Source organism: Mchenga conophoros, linkage group LG7 (genome assembly GCF_057382185.1).
Source record: "Mchenga conophoros isolate Kocher_MC1m ecotype Shallow Benthic linkage group LG7, M_conophoros_male_GT1.1, whole genome shotgun sequence".
Lineage (NCBI taxonomy): Eukaryota > Metazoa > Chordata > Actinopteri > Cichliformes > Cichlidae > Mchenga > Mchenga conophoros.
The window spans coordinates 68,747,276-68,761,160 of NC_140532.1; the positions used below are offsets into that span (position 1 = coordinate 68,747,276).

Below are 13,885 nucleotides of genomic sequence, written 5' to 3' on the forward strand. Positions count from 1 at the left end.
CCTGCTCAATGAGGCCTGTAGAGTCTGAGGTGGGGCTGTTGGACCTCAGCCACAGTAACTGGGGTTTCTCTGTGGTTTCTCTGAGCATCAGTTCTTGCTGTGAATTTGCTGCAATGCCCAGTGTGGTATTTTTATTTATTTATTTATTTATTTTATTTATTTATTTATTGTCATTGTCAGAGAACAATGAAATTACGTTTGGGGCTTCCGTACAATCCGTAATAAATAATAAATAATAAATAATAATAAAATAATGAAAAAAATAATAAATACCCCTTAAAGCCCAAGTGTAAGTATTTAACCCAGTGTGACTCCAGTACAACAAGACAATCCTTAAACCAGTTCAGTGCTATTAAGAAATTGAATATGGTTATTGTCCATGAGAGGGGGGGGGGGGGGGTAGAGAATTCAGGAGCCTCACACCCTGTGGATACAGGCTGTTGGCCAGTCTGGATGTTCTGGCCTGTATAGACCTGTACCATCTCCCTGAGGGCAGCAGATGGAAAAGGTGGCGCGCAGGGTGATGTTGGTCCCGCAGGATACTGTGCACCCTCCTCAGACAGCGAGTGGGGAAGATATTACTGATCTCTGGCAGACTTGTTCCAATAATTCTGCCAGCTTCTTTCACCACCCGCTGGAGTGCTTGCTGATCGGCCTTGGTGCAGCTGGGGAACCACACTAGAAATCCATACGTCAGAACGCTGCTGATGGCACAGTTGTAGAAGTTCAACATCAGAGATCTGGGAATGTGTGCGCTCCGCAGTCTCCTCAGGTGGTAGAAGCGCTGTTGGGCCTTCCGTACAACTGAGGTGATATGGTTGCCCCAGGACAGGTCCTCGGTCACAGTTACCCCCAAGAATTTAAAACTGCTCACCTTCTCCACCGCCTCACTGCCAATGAAGAGAGGCAGATGGTTGTTATGACCCTTCCTCCGGAAATCTACAATGATCTCCTTGGTCTTTTTGGTGTTTAAGACCAAGTTATTGTCGTGGCACCATGACTCTAGTTGTTGTACCTCTGTCCTATAGTTTGTCTCATCGTTGTTGGATATAAGTCCGAGCACCGTAGTGTCATCGGCAAACTTAACAATGAGATTGGACGCGCAGGAGGGAGTACAGTCATGGGTGAAGAGAGTGTATAACAGAGGGCTCAGGACACACCCCTGAGGGGCACCGGTATTGACCACAAGGGTGGAAGAGGTGTTCTTACCCACTCTGACACTCTGTCTACGGTTAGTGAGGAAGTCCACAATCCAGTTGCACAGAGAGGAGTTAAGTCCCAGTTGGTGGAGTTTGGGACGGAGTTTGTATCATAATGAATCATTTGTTTATATATGCATAACAGTTATTATTAGTACAGGCGTCTTAAGTTCATGTTTATTTCTCTGGAGAAGCGCACAGAGTAGGTTGATTGTTGAGATAGGGCATTGTGTGTTGCTATACTGGCGAGGCCAGGAAAGGTGGTTGTTAGGCTGAAATTGTTAAATGTTGCCATTATTGTACTTAAGTTTGTAAGCCTGGCCTTAAACTGTGTGCTCAGAGACATCCTTCTGTTTCTGTTGCCCTCCCCAGCCTGTTGAATGGTGAGGGGGGCTATAGTGTAACTGTAGGCACATCCTCAGCAGGAAGTCACACAAACGTACCCCCATCCACACACACTCACTCACGTGCACATGCGGACACACACACACACACACAGTGTTTTAACCTTTTGTGACCATAGGGGTTTTTTACAATGGGTGTTTGTGTAAACTGTGTGTCACACAAAAAAAGTCTGCAAGCGGGGGCTGGTTCTTTGGAGTAATCTGAGCTCGAGCGCAGAAGGTTTGCTCCGAGATCCTCCCCTTGCTGTAGCATGTGAAAACCGATCGATTGCTGTTCTGTATTTCTTCACGGGAATCAGTCTGAACCAGCGGGCCTGCTGTAGCGCAGACCCAACAGCGGTATTGAGTCTGTTCCAGAAGTCGAGATAAATGTAAGAATTCAGAAGAAGAGAGGGCTGCAAGTTAGGTAGACGTAAAAAAGTTGCACCTGTAACATGTGACACAAGGTTCAGCAAATAAGAAGCAACTTTATTCCCGTGTGTGGATCATTGATTCCTGCTTTTGTTTTTTTGAAGGTGCAGCACCCAGTCCTGGAGAGAATGTGGTATTGTGTTAGCACACACCTGGATGCTCCACAGCAAACTGACAAAATCTGCTGTTAAAGAGGTGCACACACTTACTGATGACCAACCAATGAACTAAATCTGATTAGACTTGATTAGTATTTGGCTGCTCATTGCCCTCCTAATTCCTGTGGAAGCAATGAGTCCTTACTGACCTCCTCCTCCTCTCTCCTCTTCAGCACCTCCACAATCCGTCCGAACTCTTCTTCTCTTTGTATGGCCTCGGCATCTTGAGTCTCTTCTTGCTCCGCTCGTGTCACAACAACCACTGCCAAAATGAGACTGAGCAGGAAGAAACAACCCGGGAAGAAGACGAACAGAAAGACGATCAGATAGGATTTTCCTGCAGCTCGCAACGTCTGTGGAGGGACAGACAGGTGAGAGAAACAGATGAGACAACCGGAGTACTGGGAGGAGCCTGCATGTGGTCATCGGTGAGTTACTGACCAACTGCATCAGGCTTTCCCAGAAGTCGTGCATCATGAGTCTGAAAAGTGACATCAGAGACCAGAAAAACGAGTCGTAGCTGGTGTATCCGAAGTTTGGGTTTCTTCCTGCTTTCACACAGGTGAAACCATCTGGACAGCACCTGAACACATAAAAAACAGTTTGTTTTTATTGTTGTTGCTGTCAGTGAATGAAAGAGACTCATGTTTACTTACCCGGTGTCTGACCGGTTTCCACACACCAGAGGATCAGGATGTCCAGGAATGTAGTAATAGTTTTCTAGAAGGCAGACAGACATCCAAACCGTACAAACAGATCATGTTTCACCTTTCTAATTTAAGGGCAGGGGTGGCAACGATGACAGGTGCTGAAGTCTGCACTACAAAGCCAGCTGAACATTTCTAAACTTTCTAATACCAGGATCAATTCTCGCAGAGCCCCAGGTCCTGATAACATCCCTGGACGAGCACTGAGGGACTGTGCTGCAGAGCTGTCTTCGCGGACATGTTTAATACATCACTGAGCCAGGAAATACTCTCAATGACAGATTCAAGGTCACATTTACTCCGCAATTTTCAGCATCTACATTATTGTGGGTGATTTTAAAATCTGATAACAACAAATAAAACTGTTTTTGGACTTTTTGTTTTTGGACCTGAAGACTTTTCCTCAGAGGTTCACCTGATCGTGGGGCGATCGTGGCTCAAGAGTTGGGAGTTCGCCTTGTAATCGGAAGGTTGCCGGTTCGAGTCCCGGCTTGGACAGTCTTGGTCGTTGTGTCCTTGGGCAAGACACTTCACCCGTTGCCTACTGGTGGTGGTCAGAGGGCCCGGTGGCGCCAGTGTCCGGCAGCCTCGCCTCTGTCAGTGCGCCCCAGGGTGGCTGTGGCTACAATGTAGCTGCCATCACCAGTGTGTGAATGGGTGGATGACTGGATGTGTAAAGCGCTTTGGGGTCCTTAGGGACTAGTAAAGCGCTATATAAATACAGGCCATTTACCATTTATCTCACATGAGATCTCTTTCCACTGCTTTCATTGTAATGTTGGAAGAAGACCTGCGAGTCAGCCATCTAACAGTCTTAAAAGGCTAACCGGCCAATCAGGACGTGGTACGACCATCATACCTGGAGAGGTGGGGTGGTTGTGGAAATCGAACTCTGTCATGTTTGTGTTCATCGACCAGATGACACATTTGTTCTTCAGGGTTCCCATGAAGAGCTGTAAACCAATCATAGCCAAGATGCTCAGGCAGAACAACGTCAGGATGATGACACAACCAAGCCTCTTCACCGATTGGACAAGAGCTTCGACTGTCTTCTTCAGACCTGTAAAGACAGCCCCACGCTGTGAATACAAGTCACACGCATGTGCATGCACACACACATGCGCGCGCACGCACACACACACACACACAGACACACACACACACACACATGCATGCGCTCACACACACACACACAGACACACACACCTACACACGCACGCACACACACGCACGCACACACACACACACAGACACACACACACAGACACACACACACAGACACAGACACACACACACAGACACACGCACGCACACACACAGACACAGACACACACACACAGACACACACGCACACACGCGCACACACACACAGACACACACACACCTCGGCTGCATGTGAAGATCTTCAGCAGCAGAGAAATCGTCATCAGCACAGCAAACTTCCCCAAATCTACGAACTGTGACACCAATCTGAGACACAGAGTCATCATCACCACCTTCATCATCATCATCATCATGAAGCAGTGATTAAAGCAGCTGTAAAACATAAAGACACATTTACAGCCGAGCAGGAAAAAGCCAAAGTGTGTCGAGCAGAACATACAGAAGCAAAGCCGGTGATGAGGACGTGACAGTTAGTGTCCTAATATAAATCTAAAACCTTTATCAGTGACAAAGGTAGAGGAGACGTACACAGGAAAGCTACACAGGAAAGCAGAGCAGCACAGCGAGCGTTCAGCTACAGGAGGTTAGCTTGTTACCAAGCCTTAAGAAACATCAAGAGTCTCTGTGGTCAGTTTGCTGGGACAGTGTTTGATGTCATCCTGGATTCAAACACTGAAAGAGTCCCAGACCTAAACAAGGAGTTTCAGTGCCTGAACCAAGGAACAACTAAACTCGAAATATAAGGGTAATAACAAAGGAACGGCCCCGGGACAGGCCAAGGACATCGTGAAGAGATCTCGGCTTTTCTGCTTAGGCTGCTGTCCCTGCAACCCAGCTTCAGATAAGCAGAAGAAAACTGGATGGATGGATGTGGTGGTGAAAGCAGCAAAAAGATAATTTTCATCTTCACAGCTGGAAAAAGCCCACCTTATTTGCACGGACATGGATCTATAGATATGAGACCACACTGACAAGAACTGTGTTGGTGTAACTGTAAAGGTCACGTCCAGCATTGAGTGGATTCAATCGGTAGATCACATTTCTTGAGTATTTTCTGAGCTGCAGTGAGCCTTGTTATTCAGGACTGAGAGGCTCTTATTGTGAAGGCTCTTTTATACTGTTTCCTGTTTTTTGGATCACGTTAATCTGTAACCAACATTAACCCCCTAAGATCCGAACTCTTCCTCGGCATGCATTTTTAATTTCTCTTTGATATTTGGGCATATTGGGACCTGATGAATGTAACAATAAAGAATTACCAGATTTTTTTTTTTTTACCTAATTTTTGTTTCTAAGAAAAATGAAAGCCACATATGAGGATATTTGTTTAAAATTTCAATAGAACAGTAGGAGTATAATGTCCTCGTGAGTGGATATCAGGCCGTTGTAGAGCGAAATTGAGTATTTCGGTCTAAATAACCCAAAATGTGATGTCCACACGTGGACGCCAGGTCCTAGGAGGTTAAAGAAGTGAACAAAGAGGAGCTCTTCCATTAACAAACTCACAGTATAAGCAGTCCTAATTGTACCTCATCAATGAGCTTGCAGAGACACCTTCAGCAGCAACAGCTTGATGTGATCATTTTCTGTATGACTAATCAGTCTGGCTCGATTAGGAGCTGGGGCTGCTTACCCTCTTAATTCCCATGAAGGCAATAAGGCCGGACTTGTTTTTTTCTCAGGATCGTCCTGTGAAAACGTTCTTTTCCAATAACTGTACGTGTCGGAGAATCACGGCAGAGAAATAAGTCTCACCAACTTCATGTCAGCCGTTTTCCAATAAATCTAAAACAGATTACACTGAATTTTGTTTGTGCAACCTGAAGTTGCCCCCTGCTGGTCATTAGAAAGAATGCAGATTCATGGCTGTACATACAGTCTGTGTGAGAGTGTGAGGTGTGTTATTGAGCCTTACAGGGTGCTGATGATGATGATGTCCAACCAGTTCCAGGGATCTCTGAGGAAGGTGAAGCGTCCCACACAGAAGCCTCTTGCCACGACTTTCACCAGAGCCTCAAACACGAAGATTGCCATGTACACGTACCTGTTCACATAAACGTGAGACAGAGAGCTTTCACACCAGAGAAGTTTGGGCTCGGGAGAGCCCGAGTGCCCTGGAGGGACCTTCCCTGCCGGATACACAATGGACGGGTGGCAGACATGGAGGGTCGTGTGCCTGGCAGGACTGTGGATCGAGGACGCTGAAGATATCTACCTATTCGGAACCATGAAAACAGGGTTCTTGCTGATCGGAGCTGGCTTGGCCCTGGCTTATCGGAGAATTAAGAAAGTGGAACCGGCTGTTCAAACCCCCCCAAGGCTGCCCGCTGGGATTGAAACAATGGGACGAGGCGCGACGTCTCAGAATGGGCTCACTGAGTGCAGCACGGTTAAGAGCTTGGAGAATCTTATGGCTGCCGTGAATACTCAGAATAAGACCTCTGAGCGAAAGTTGGATCACATCTTGGAGCAGCTCTCTGCGGTCATGAGGTCTCAGAATCTGCTCTTTGAGCACAAGAATGACAAGACCACGGAGCGCAAGTTTGATAACATCATGGAGAAGCTCGCGGCTCTGCAACGGGAGATTGAGAGACCAGTGTCGGAGTGTTAAAGAACAGCTTTGAAATTCTCATGAGTTGTCCGCATAAAAGAAAAATCACCATCATAATGCAGCTGTCCCTTCGGCGCCAGCTGTGGGCTCAAGGCTGGAGCCGAACAACAACACCCTGATAACGACTGTGTTTAGTCTGTTCCTTCCCATTCCCTACAAGGCCACCTGGGTTGGCTGGAAGACTGTTTATTTAGCCTGGCAGGGCGAAGGACACTGTCTCATCTGAACTCTGGACACGCACACACATCCCCCCGCCCTTTCCAAACGGCTTCGATGCTTGCTCCCTCCTCGGGAACACAGCGGGTCTGAGACAGTAAAGTGCTTCCATTATACAGGGAGTGCAGAATTATTAGGCAAATGAGTATTTTGTCCACATCATCCTCTTCATGCATGTTGTCTTACCCCAAGCTTTATAGGCTCGAAAGCCTACTACCAATTAAGCATATTAGGAGATGTGCATCTCTGTAATGAGAAGGGGTGTGGTCTAATGACATCAACACCCTATATCAGGTGTGCATAATTATTAGGCAACGTCCTTTCCTTTGGCAAAATGGGTCAAAAGAAGGACTTGACAGGCTCAGAAAAGTCAAAAATAGTGAGATATCTTGCAGAGGGATGCAGCAGTCTCAAAATTGCAAAGCTTCTGAAGCGTGATCATCGAACAATCAAGCGTTTCATTCAAAATAGTCAACAGGGTCGCAAGAAGCGTGTGGAAAAACCAAGGCACAAAATAACTGCCCATGAACTGAGAAAAGTCAAGCGTGCAGCTGCCAAGATGCCACTTGCCACCAGTTTGGCCATATTTCAGAGCTGCAACATCACTGGAGTGCCCAAAAGCACAAGGTGTGCAATACTCAGAGACATGGCCAAGGTAAGAAAGGCTGAAAGACGACCACCACTGAACAAGACACACAAGCTGAAACGTCAAGACTGGGCCAAGAAATATCTCAAGACTGGTTTTTCTAAGGTTTTATGGACTGATGACATGAGAGTGAGTCTTGATGGGCCAGATGGATGGGCCCGTGGCTGGATTGGTAAAGGGCAGAGAGCTCCAGTCCCACTCAGACGCCAGCAAGGTGGAGGTGGAGTACTGGTTTGGGCTGGTATCATCAAATGTGAGATTTACAAGGAGGGAAAACAGTACACCTCTCTGAACAGTGTCTGGGAGGCTGTGGTTGCTGCTGCACGCAATGTTGATGGTGAACAGATCAAAACACTGACAGAATCCATGGATGGCAGGCTTTTGAGTGTCCTTGCAAAGAAAGGTGGCTATATTGGTCGCTGATTTGTTTTTGTTTGGTTTCTGAATGCCAGAAATGTATATTTGTGAATGTGGAGATGTTATATTGGTGTCACTGGTAAAAATAAATAATTGAAATGGGTATATATTTGTTTTTTGTTAAGTTGCCTAATAATTGTGCACAGTAATAGTCACCTGCACACACAGATATCCCCCTAAAATAGCTGAAACTAAAAACAAACTAAAAACTACTTCCAAAAACATTCAGCTTTGATATTAATGAGTGTTTTGGGTTCATTGAGAACATGGTTGTTGTTCAATAATAAAATTATTCCTCAAAAATACAACTTGCCTAATAATTCTGGACTCCCTGTACTGAAGAGGAGGCAAACACTTCCACCGCAGATCTCTCCTAAATGGACGAGTCACACAAAAGCTGTCTCGATGGACAAACGCCACAACAGGCCCTTTAAGCCGTCTCTTAATTGTCTGTATGACAAATCTGTTCACATATCAGAACATTCTGAGCATTTCCTGTCTCGACAACAGCGAGCAAAGTCAGTTTGACCTTTACAGACCTGTGTGTGCTGCTGCTGTCAGACTGAGGACAGACTGAGGACAGACTGGCTCTTTGTCTTTGAGCCTTAGCATGGATTTAGACTTTAAAACCATTCTCATGCTGTGACTCATCGATGCTGCCATCAACAGCCCTGTTCATCACTTAGTCGTGTTTTTCTGCTCCAGATGAAAGATCTGTGTGTGTGTGTGTGTGTGTGTGTGTGTGTGTGTGTGTGTGTTCGTGTGTGTGTGTGTGTGTGTCTTACTTCACCACAGGAAATTTGAACTCCAGAACACCGAAGCCCAGGATCGCCAGTAGGATGAATATACTGAAGAATGTGTGAGAGTTCAGGGAAAACTCAGCTCACCTGGTCCAGAGAGCTAAAACCTGACCACACAGAGGCTCCTGACACTATGACATCATAAAGGATATGGATGAAGAAGGGTCTTGATGGCGAGGGTCCTCAACGGGTTGAATGGACTCAGCAGGTAACAAGACGAGTCAGCACTAAACCTGTTAATGATGTTTCCTTTACTGAGAGCCATGAAGGTCTGCAGAGAGACAGGTGAGGGACAGACAGGTGAGAGACAGACAGGTGAGAGACAGACAAGTAAGAGACAGACAAATGGGTGAGGGACAGATAGGTGAGAGACAGGTCAGAGACCTTGCGTGATTGGTAGAAGGGATCTAGATCCTCCAATGGGATGTTGAGAAGCTGAGGGGGCAGGTCCCCATAGATTAAGGGGAGTGACTTTCCAGTCTCCAGGTGAGCAGCTGGTTTGGGCAGGTTTTTCTGAGTTACCTAGGTTACACACAGGACCTTCCCGTCATGCCGTTGATCAGCGTTATCGAGTGCACTTATTAGTTATCAGTTACTGACAGCTGAAAGTTTGATCAGTACCCATTTATTCTTCCACGTCTTTCGCTCCTTTGCCCCAGTTACATGTTGTTGTTGGACTTCCTGTGAGGCGGTCGTGAAGTGTCTGAAGACCTCCGTACCCACAGGTGGCAGCAGAGACACCATGCTGTCATCCTGCAGTGCTGCCCGGATCTTGTTGTCACCTAGCAGCAGGGTTCTATGGGGAAAATAGGGGTGGCATTTTGATGTTTTGATCGGACCATCATGAGACAGGTTAGTTTCACTGTTTGAAACTAACCTGTCTCATGACAGTCCGATTATTTAGAAAACATTCATTAAGTCGTGAGCACTCTGGGATATAAGCCCGAGCTAAAGCACTAAACGGGTTTACTTTAGGGGGGCGCCACAGACCGCACACGTTTAGAAATCAGTTAAATGTATTTGTGTGAAATTAATTTTGTCAGATTTAAGACACCAGAGATAGGCAAGTAATGCGTTACTGTAATCCAATTAGTTTTTTTTAAATTAACAAGTAATATAAGGGACTACTATTGCAAAAAAAGTAATTAGATTACTGTTACTTTCCCATAAGCACGCTGCATTACTGTGCTACTAAACCGTGATTTTGTTTGTGAGAGTGTCTCATGAGAATGACATAAGCGTGTGCGACATTCTTGGTAACAGACGTGTGCAGATCAACAATGGATAATATGGAGCGATGGAGAAAGTAAGACCACGCAGCGTTTAAAGCGTGGAAGTAATCACATTACTTTGAGTTTAAATCCGTAAAAAGGGACACAAACATTAGCGTCTGCTGTACACTCTGCGTGGGAAGAAAACTCTTTTCTACAGCAAAAGATGAAACTTCAAATCTGAGCGAGCAGAGAGCACGCTGCCACGGGAATGTGACATTCACAGACAAACCACCGGATCCCCCCATGACATGACCACTGTGGGCAAACCTCCACCCGCCCCACTCCTGCTAAACAGGTGACAATAGATTTAGGAGCTGCTGAATCTTTGATTTTTCTGAGCCTGTCAAGTCCTTCTTTTGACCCATTTTGCCAAAGGAAAGGACGTTGCCTAATAATTATGCACACCTGATATAGGGTGTTGATGTCATTAGACCACACCCCTTCTCATTACAGAGATGCACATCACCTAATATGCTTAATTGGTAGTAGGCTTTCGAGCCTATACAGCTTGGAGTAAGACAACATGCATGAAGAGGATGATGTGGACAAAATACTCATTTGCCTAATAATTCTGCACTCCCTGTAAGTTACGTAAGGCTTCCTCTTCACACATTCAGGACTCTTGACGTGTAGTTGTACCTAGAGTGCGTAGCTGTACGTGTGTTTTTTATGTGTTCATTGAGGAAAACTTTGCAGAGATGTGAATGATAAAGAACAAAGGCTGTCTTCAATACAAACTCAATACAAATCCTTTCTGAAATGCTGTGCCGCCCACCTGATCCAGCCCTAACGATATGCTTTATCAAAAGGGAAGTTTTAAGCCTAATTGTAAAAGTAGAGAGGCCTGTCCCCTGCACACTTTGCCCCTCTTTCCTCTCCACTCTCAGATGCTAAAACTCTCAAATAAAGCAAAAAGTAAAAAAGAAGAAACCGTAAAAGAAACATATGAAGCATTAATTTTGATCCATATAACCATAAACCACCTACTTTATGTGCCAATAACACAGTTTTATTTGTGGTATTATTTTTCTTAGTATTTTCTTACTTTTTTTGCTAAAGCAATGCTTCTAAAAAAATATCCTCCATTGTCATAAATGGCCTGTATTTATATAGCGCTTTACTAGTCCCTAAGGACCCCAAAGCGCTTTACATATCCAGTCATCCACCCATTCACACACTGGTGATGGCAGCTACATTGTAGCCACAGCCACCCTGGGGCGCACTGACAGAGGCGAGGCTGCTGGACACTGGCGCCACCGGGCCCTCTGACCACCACCAGTAGGCAACGGGTGAAGTGTCTTGCGCAAGGACACAACGACCAAGACTGTCCAAGCCGGGACTCGAACCGGCAACCTTCCGATTGCAAGGTGAACTCCCAACTCTGGAGCCACGATCGTAATAGTAATAGCATTTTAGGAGTGCAGTTCTACACAGAGGAAGGAGTGCAGGTTTGTGAACCAAAGTCTATCACTGTCCCACACGTTTCACTGAAAACCAGTTTAAATCAGACTTACAGCTGTGAAGGATTCAGCCTCAGCTGATTGGCTCTCCTCAGCAGCGCACCTCTCTCCTTCGTGCTGCTCCAGAAATCAAAAAAAGACATTTTTCTGTCTTCGGCGTCCCACCTCTCACTGATACAGCTCTGTCTGTCTCTCTGTCTGAATCTGTTTTCAGTGATCAGCTCTCTGCTCCAGCTGTTTGTCAATGGCTCCTCCCACATTAGTTACAAGACACACACAAAGGAACAGAATTGGGAACCGTGTTCTCCCAAAGAGACTCCCACATCCTGATTTCCTGGAAACAGTCTCTCTATCACACACAGAGACACAAACACAGGAATGAAGCTGTTGGTTGTTTTATAAGAACTCTGTTCATCTGTGGATAAAAACATCCACAGATGTTTTTATCATCTGTGGATAAAAACATCTGTGGATGTTTTTATTCACAGATGATAAAAACATCTGAAAACCCTGAAAACCCATCTGACTGACTAACTCTGCACACTTTCAGCTAGATTTCTTTTTTTTTAACTCATTTTTGGCTTCACATTCCTCATCACCTACTTATTATTGCTTAGGTTAATAAGTATGTTTAGGTCGTGTTTCATCCTAAACATCAAACTTTGTCTTCATCAAACAGCTGCTGGCAATTTCCACGATTTCCATAATAAATAGAGTGAATTTGACAAAATTATAAAAAAAAAGTTCACTGCATACTTTCCTATTGTGATATCCACAGGAAAAAAAAAAACAACTATGTAATTTTTGGAGAAACTGTGGTGGGATAGTGTGAAGTTAACACACTTAAAGCTTGAAGTAATTAGTGAATTGGAAGTGCTCTTGTGGCGATTGAGCAAAACAAGTGATTACTCTAGGAAGAAAATTCAAAATAATTTAATAATGTGGTAAGATTTAAATCTGTCTTTCTCTTGTCACGGTAACTTCCTGAGATATGACTCAGTATGCAAATTAGCTGAAATGAGTGGTGAGAAAGAAGCTTCCTGTGTGGAAACAGAGCAGTGACTGAGGAGGATTACTTGGTGAAATTAAGCCCCGTGTTTGCCTTTGCTCTCTGTTGCGTCGTACCCTCAACATGCTGTGTGTTTGTCCAGTTTTCCTGCACCTCGGTTCAAAGTCTTGTTTTGTTTTTGCTTTGCTTTTGTGAGTTTTGCCAGCAATAAAGCTGTTTTGAGTTCCAGTCCCGCTCTTTCCTGCCTGCCTGCCACACAGCCAACAATGCCAGTTTCTGGTAGTTGCAGCTCTGAGTGTTTGTTTCTTAATGGTATGAAAAAGATGTCGTCGGAGTGTAAACCAACTGGTCCCAGCTGCAGAACCCTTTGGAACCAGAGAGTGTTGTTCACACATGAAGCCTAGTCATGGAGCTCCAGATATGTTCTAGAAACATATCTGTCTCAGAGCGACGCTGGAAAAGTCATTTTTGACCAGAATATGTCCTTCAGTGTACAGATGTGCATATTAGCTTCTCTTCACTGGTTTTCTTTTAAATCCAGAATTACATTTAAGATCATTGTCATCACATGGAGAAGTGAATGACCCTTAACCGCTCTAAGCCATGCAGCTGTAACCTCAGGCTATGGAGAGATGAATGCACTGAACGCCTCTTTTCATTCCCCAGGTGTTTATACACACACTACTGCCGACCATTCAGTTTTGTCTTCTCTCTCCCAGTTTGAGTTGGGTCCTCATTCTGTGCGACCCGCTAATGTTACCTGATGCTACAAAGCTACTGTAACCATAACACGCCTAATTACTGTTATCAGGACAGTGCTAACATTAGCACAACAGTCTGTAGTGAGTTAACCAGGCAGCTGAGTGCATCTTTATTCAGTACAGGGCCCATTTCTCCACTTTCATCACCTGTTGGTCAACAGTCTACATCTCCAATCTCAGTAACAGCCCCCTGAGTTACATTGACATTAGCTAGCTCTGTGCTAATTGATGCTAGCCTTTTCTTTTTGGCCCTTTTTTCTGGTGTTATTTGATAGCAACAGTGAAGAGTGACAGGAAAACAGAGGGAGAGAGAAGACATGCGGCAAAGGATTCGAACCCGGGCCGGCCGCTGACCTGCACAGGCAGCACAGTAGTGCTAATGGCCATAGTTTTGGAAAAACAAAGCTTATTAAATTAATCCAATCTCAGCTGCGGATCACACGACTTCACAGTTACAGGAATCGTCAAATAAAATATTGCAAAAGAAACAAAATGAAAATGGTAATGGTATTTATATAGCGCTTTACTAGTCCCTAAGGACCCCAAAGCGCTTTACGCATCCAGTCATTCACACACTGGTGATGGCAGCTACATTGTAGCCACAGCCACCCTGGGGCGCACTGACAGAGGCGAGGCTGCCGGACACTG

At 45.2% G+C, this 13,885-nt stretch overlaps 2 protein-coding genes across 3 annotated transcripts in view; both read right to left on the reverse strand.

Moving 5' to 3' along the window:
* Positions 1-8,832, reverse strand: part of LOC146571728 (sodium channel protein type 4 subunit alpha B-like) — a 48,065-nt gene extending 39,233 nt beyond the window's left edge. For both annotated transcript variants that reach the window (XR_014893163.1, XM_085281066.1), the window contains exons 1-7: positions 8,719-8,832; positions 5,959-6,087; positions 4,264-4,349; positions 3,739-3,939; positions 2,829-2,892; positions 2,614-2,755; positions 2,322-2,525 (exon numbers count right to left, since the gene is read on the reverse strand). Coding sequence is in view for 1 of the 2 variants with exons in the window: in XM_085281066.1 (XP_085137192.1) it covers positions 2,322-2,525; positions 2,614-2,755; positions 2,829-2,892; positions 3,739-3,939; positions 4,264-4,349; positions 5,959-6,077 (816 nt within the window). In the remaining variant the exon portion in view is untranslated. The remainder of the gene's footprint in view (positions 1-2,321; positions 2,526-2,613; positions 2,756-2,828; positions 2,893-3,738; positions 3,940-4,263; positions 4,350-5,958; positions 6,088-8,718) is intronic.
* Positions 8,833-8,872: 40 nt separating this feature from the next.
* Positions 8,873-11,658, reverse strand: LOC146571729 (sodium channel protein type 4 subunit alpha B-like). Its single transcript, XM_085281068.1, has 4 exons — positions 11,522-11,658; positions 9,355-9,529; positions 9,118-9,255; positions 8,873-9,004 (listed from the first exon to the last, which is right to left on the reverse strand). Exons 1-4 carry the CDS (start codon positions 11,608-11,610, stop codon positions 8,873-8,875), a joined length of 534 nt encoding a protein of 177 aa, XP_085137194.1. The 5' UTR covers positions 11,611-11,658.
* Between the last annotated feature and the right edge of the window lie 2,227 nt (positions 11,659-13,885).

What these genes read in the sequence shown, in the direction of transcription:
- LOC146571729 (XM_085281068.1), bottom strand. Translation starts at nt 11,610, where the DNA reads ATGTCTTTTTTTGATTTCTGGAGCAGCACGAAGGAGAGAGGTGCGCTG. An exon ending in AGGCTGAATCCTTCACAGCT is followed by an intron (nt 9,530 to 11,521) that starts GTAAGTCTGATT and finishes TTTTCCCCATAG; the next exon opens with AACCCTGCTGCTAGGTGACA. An exon ending in CCTTCTACCAATCACGCAAG is followed by an intron (nt 9,005 to 9,117) that starts GTCTCTGACCTG and finishes GTCTCTCTGCAG; the next exon opens with ACCTTCATGGCTCTCAGTAA.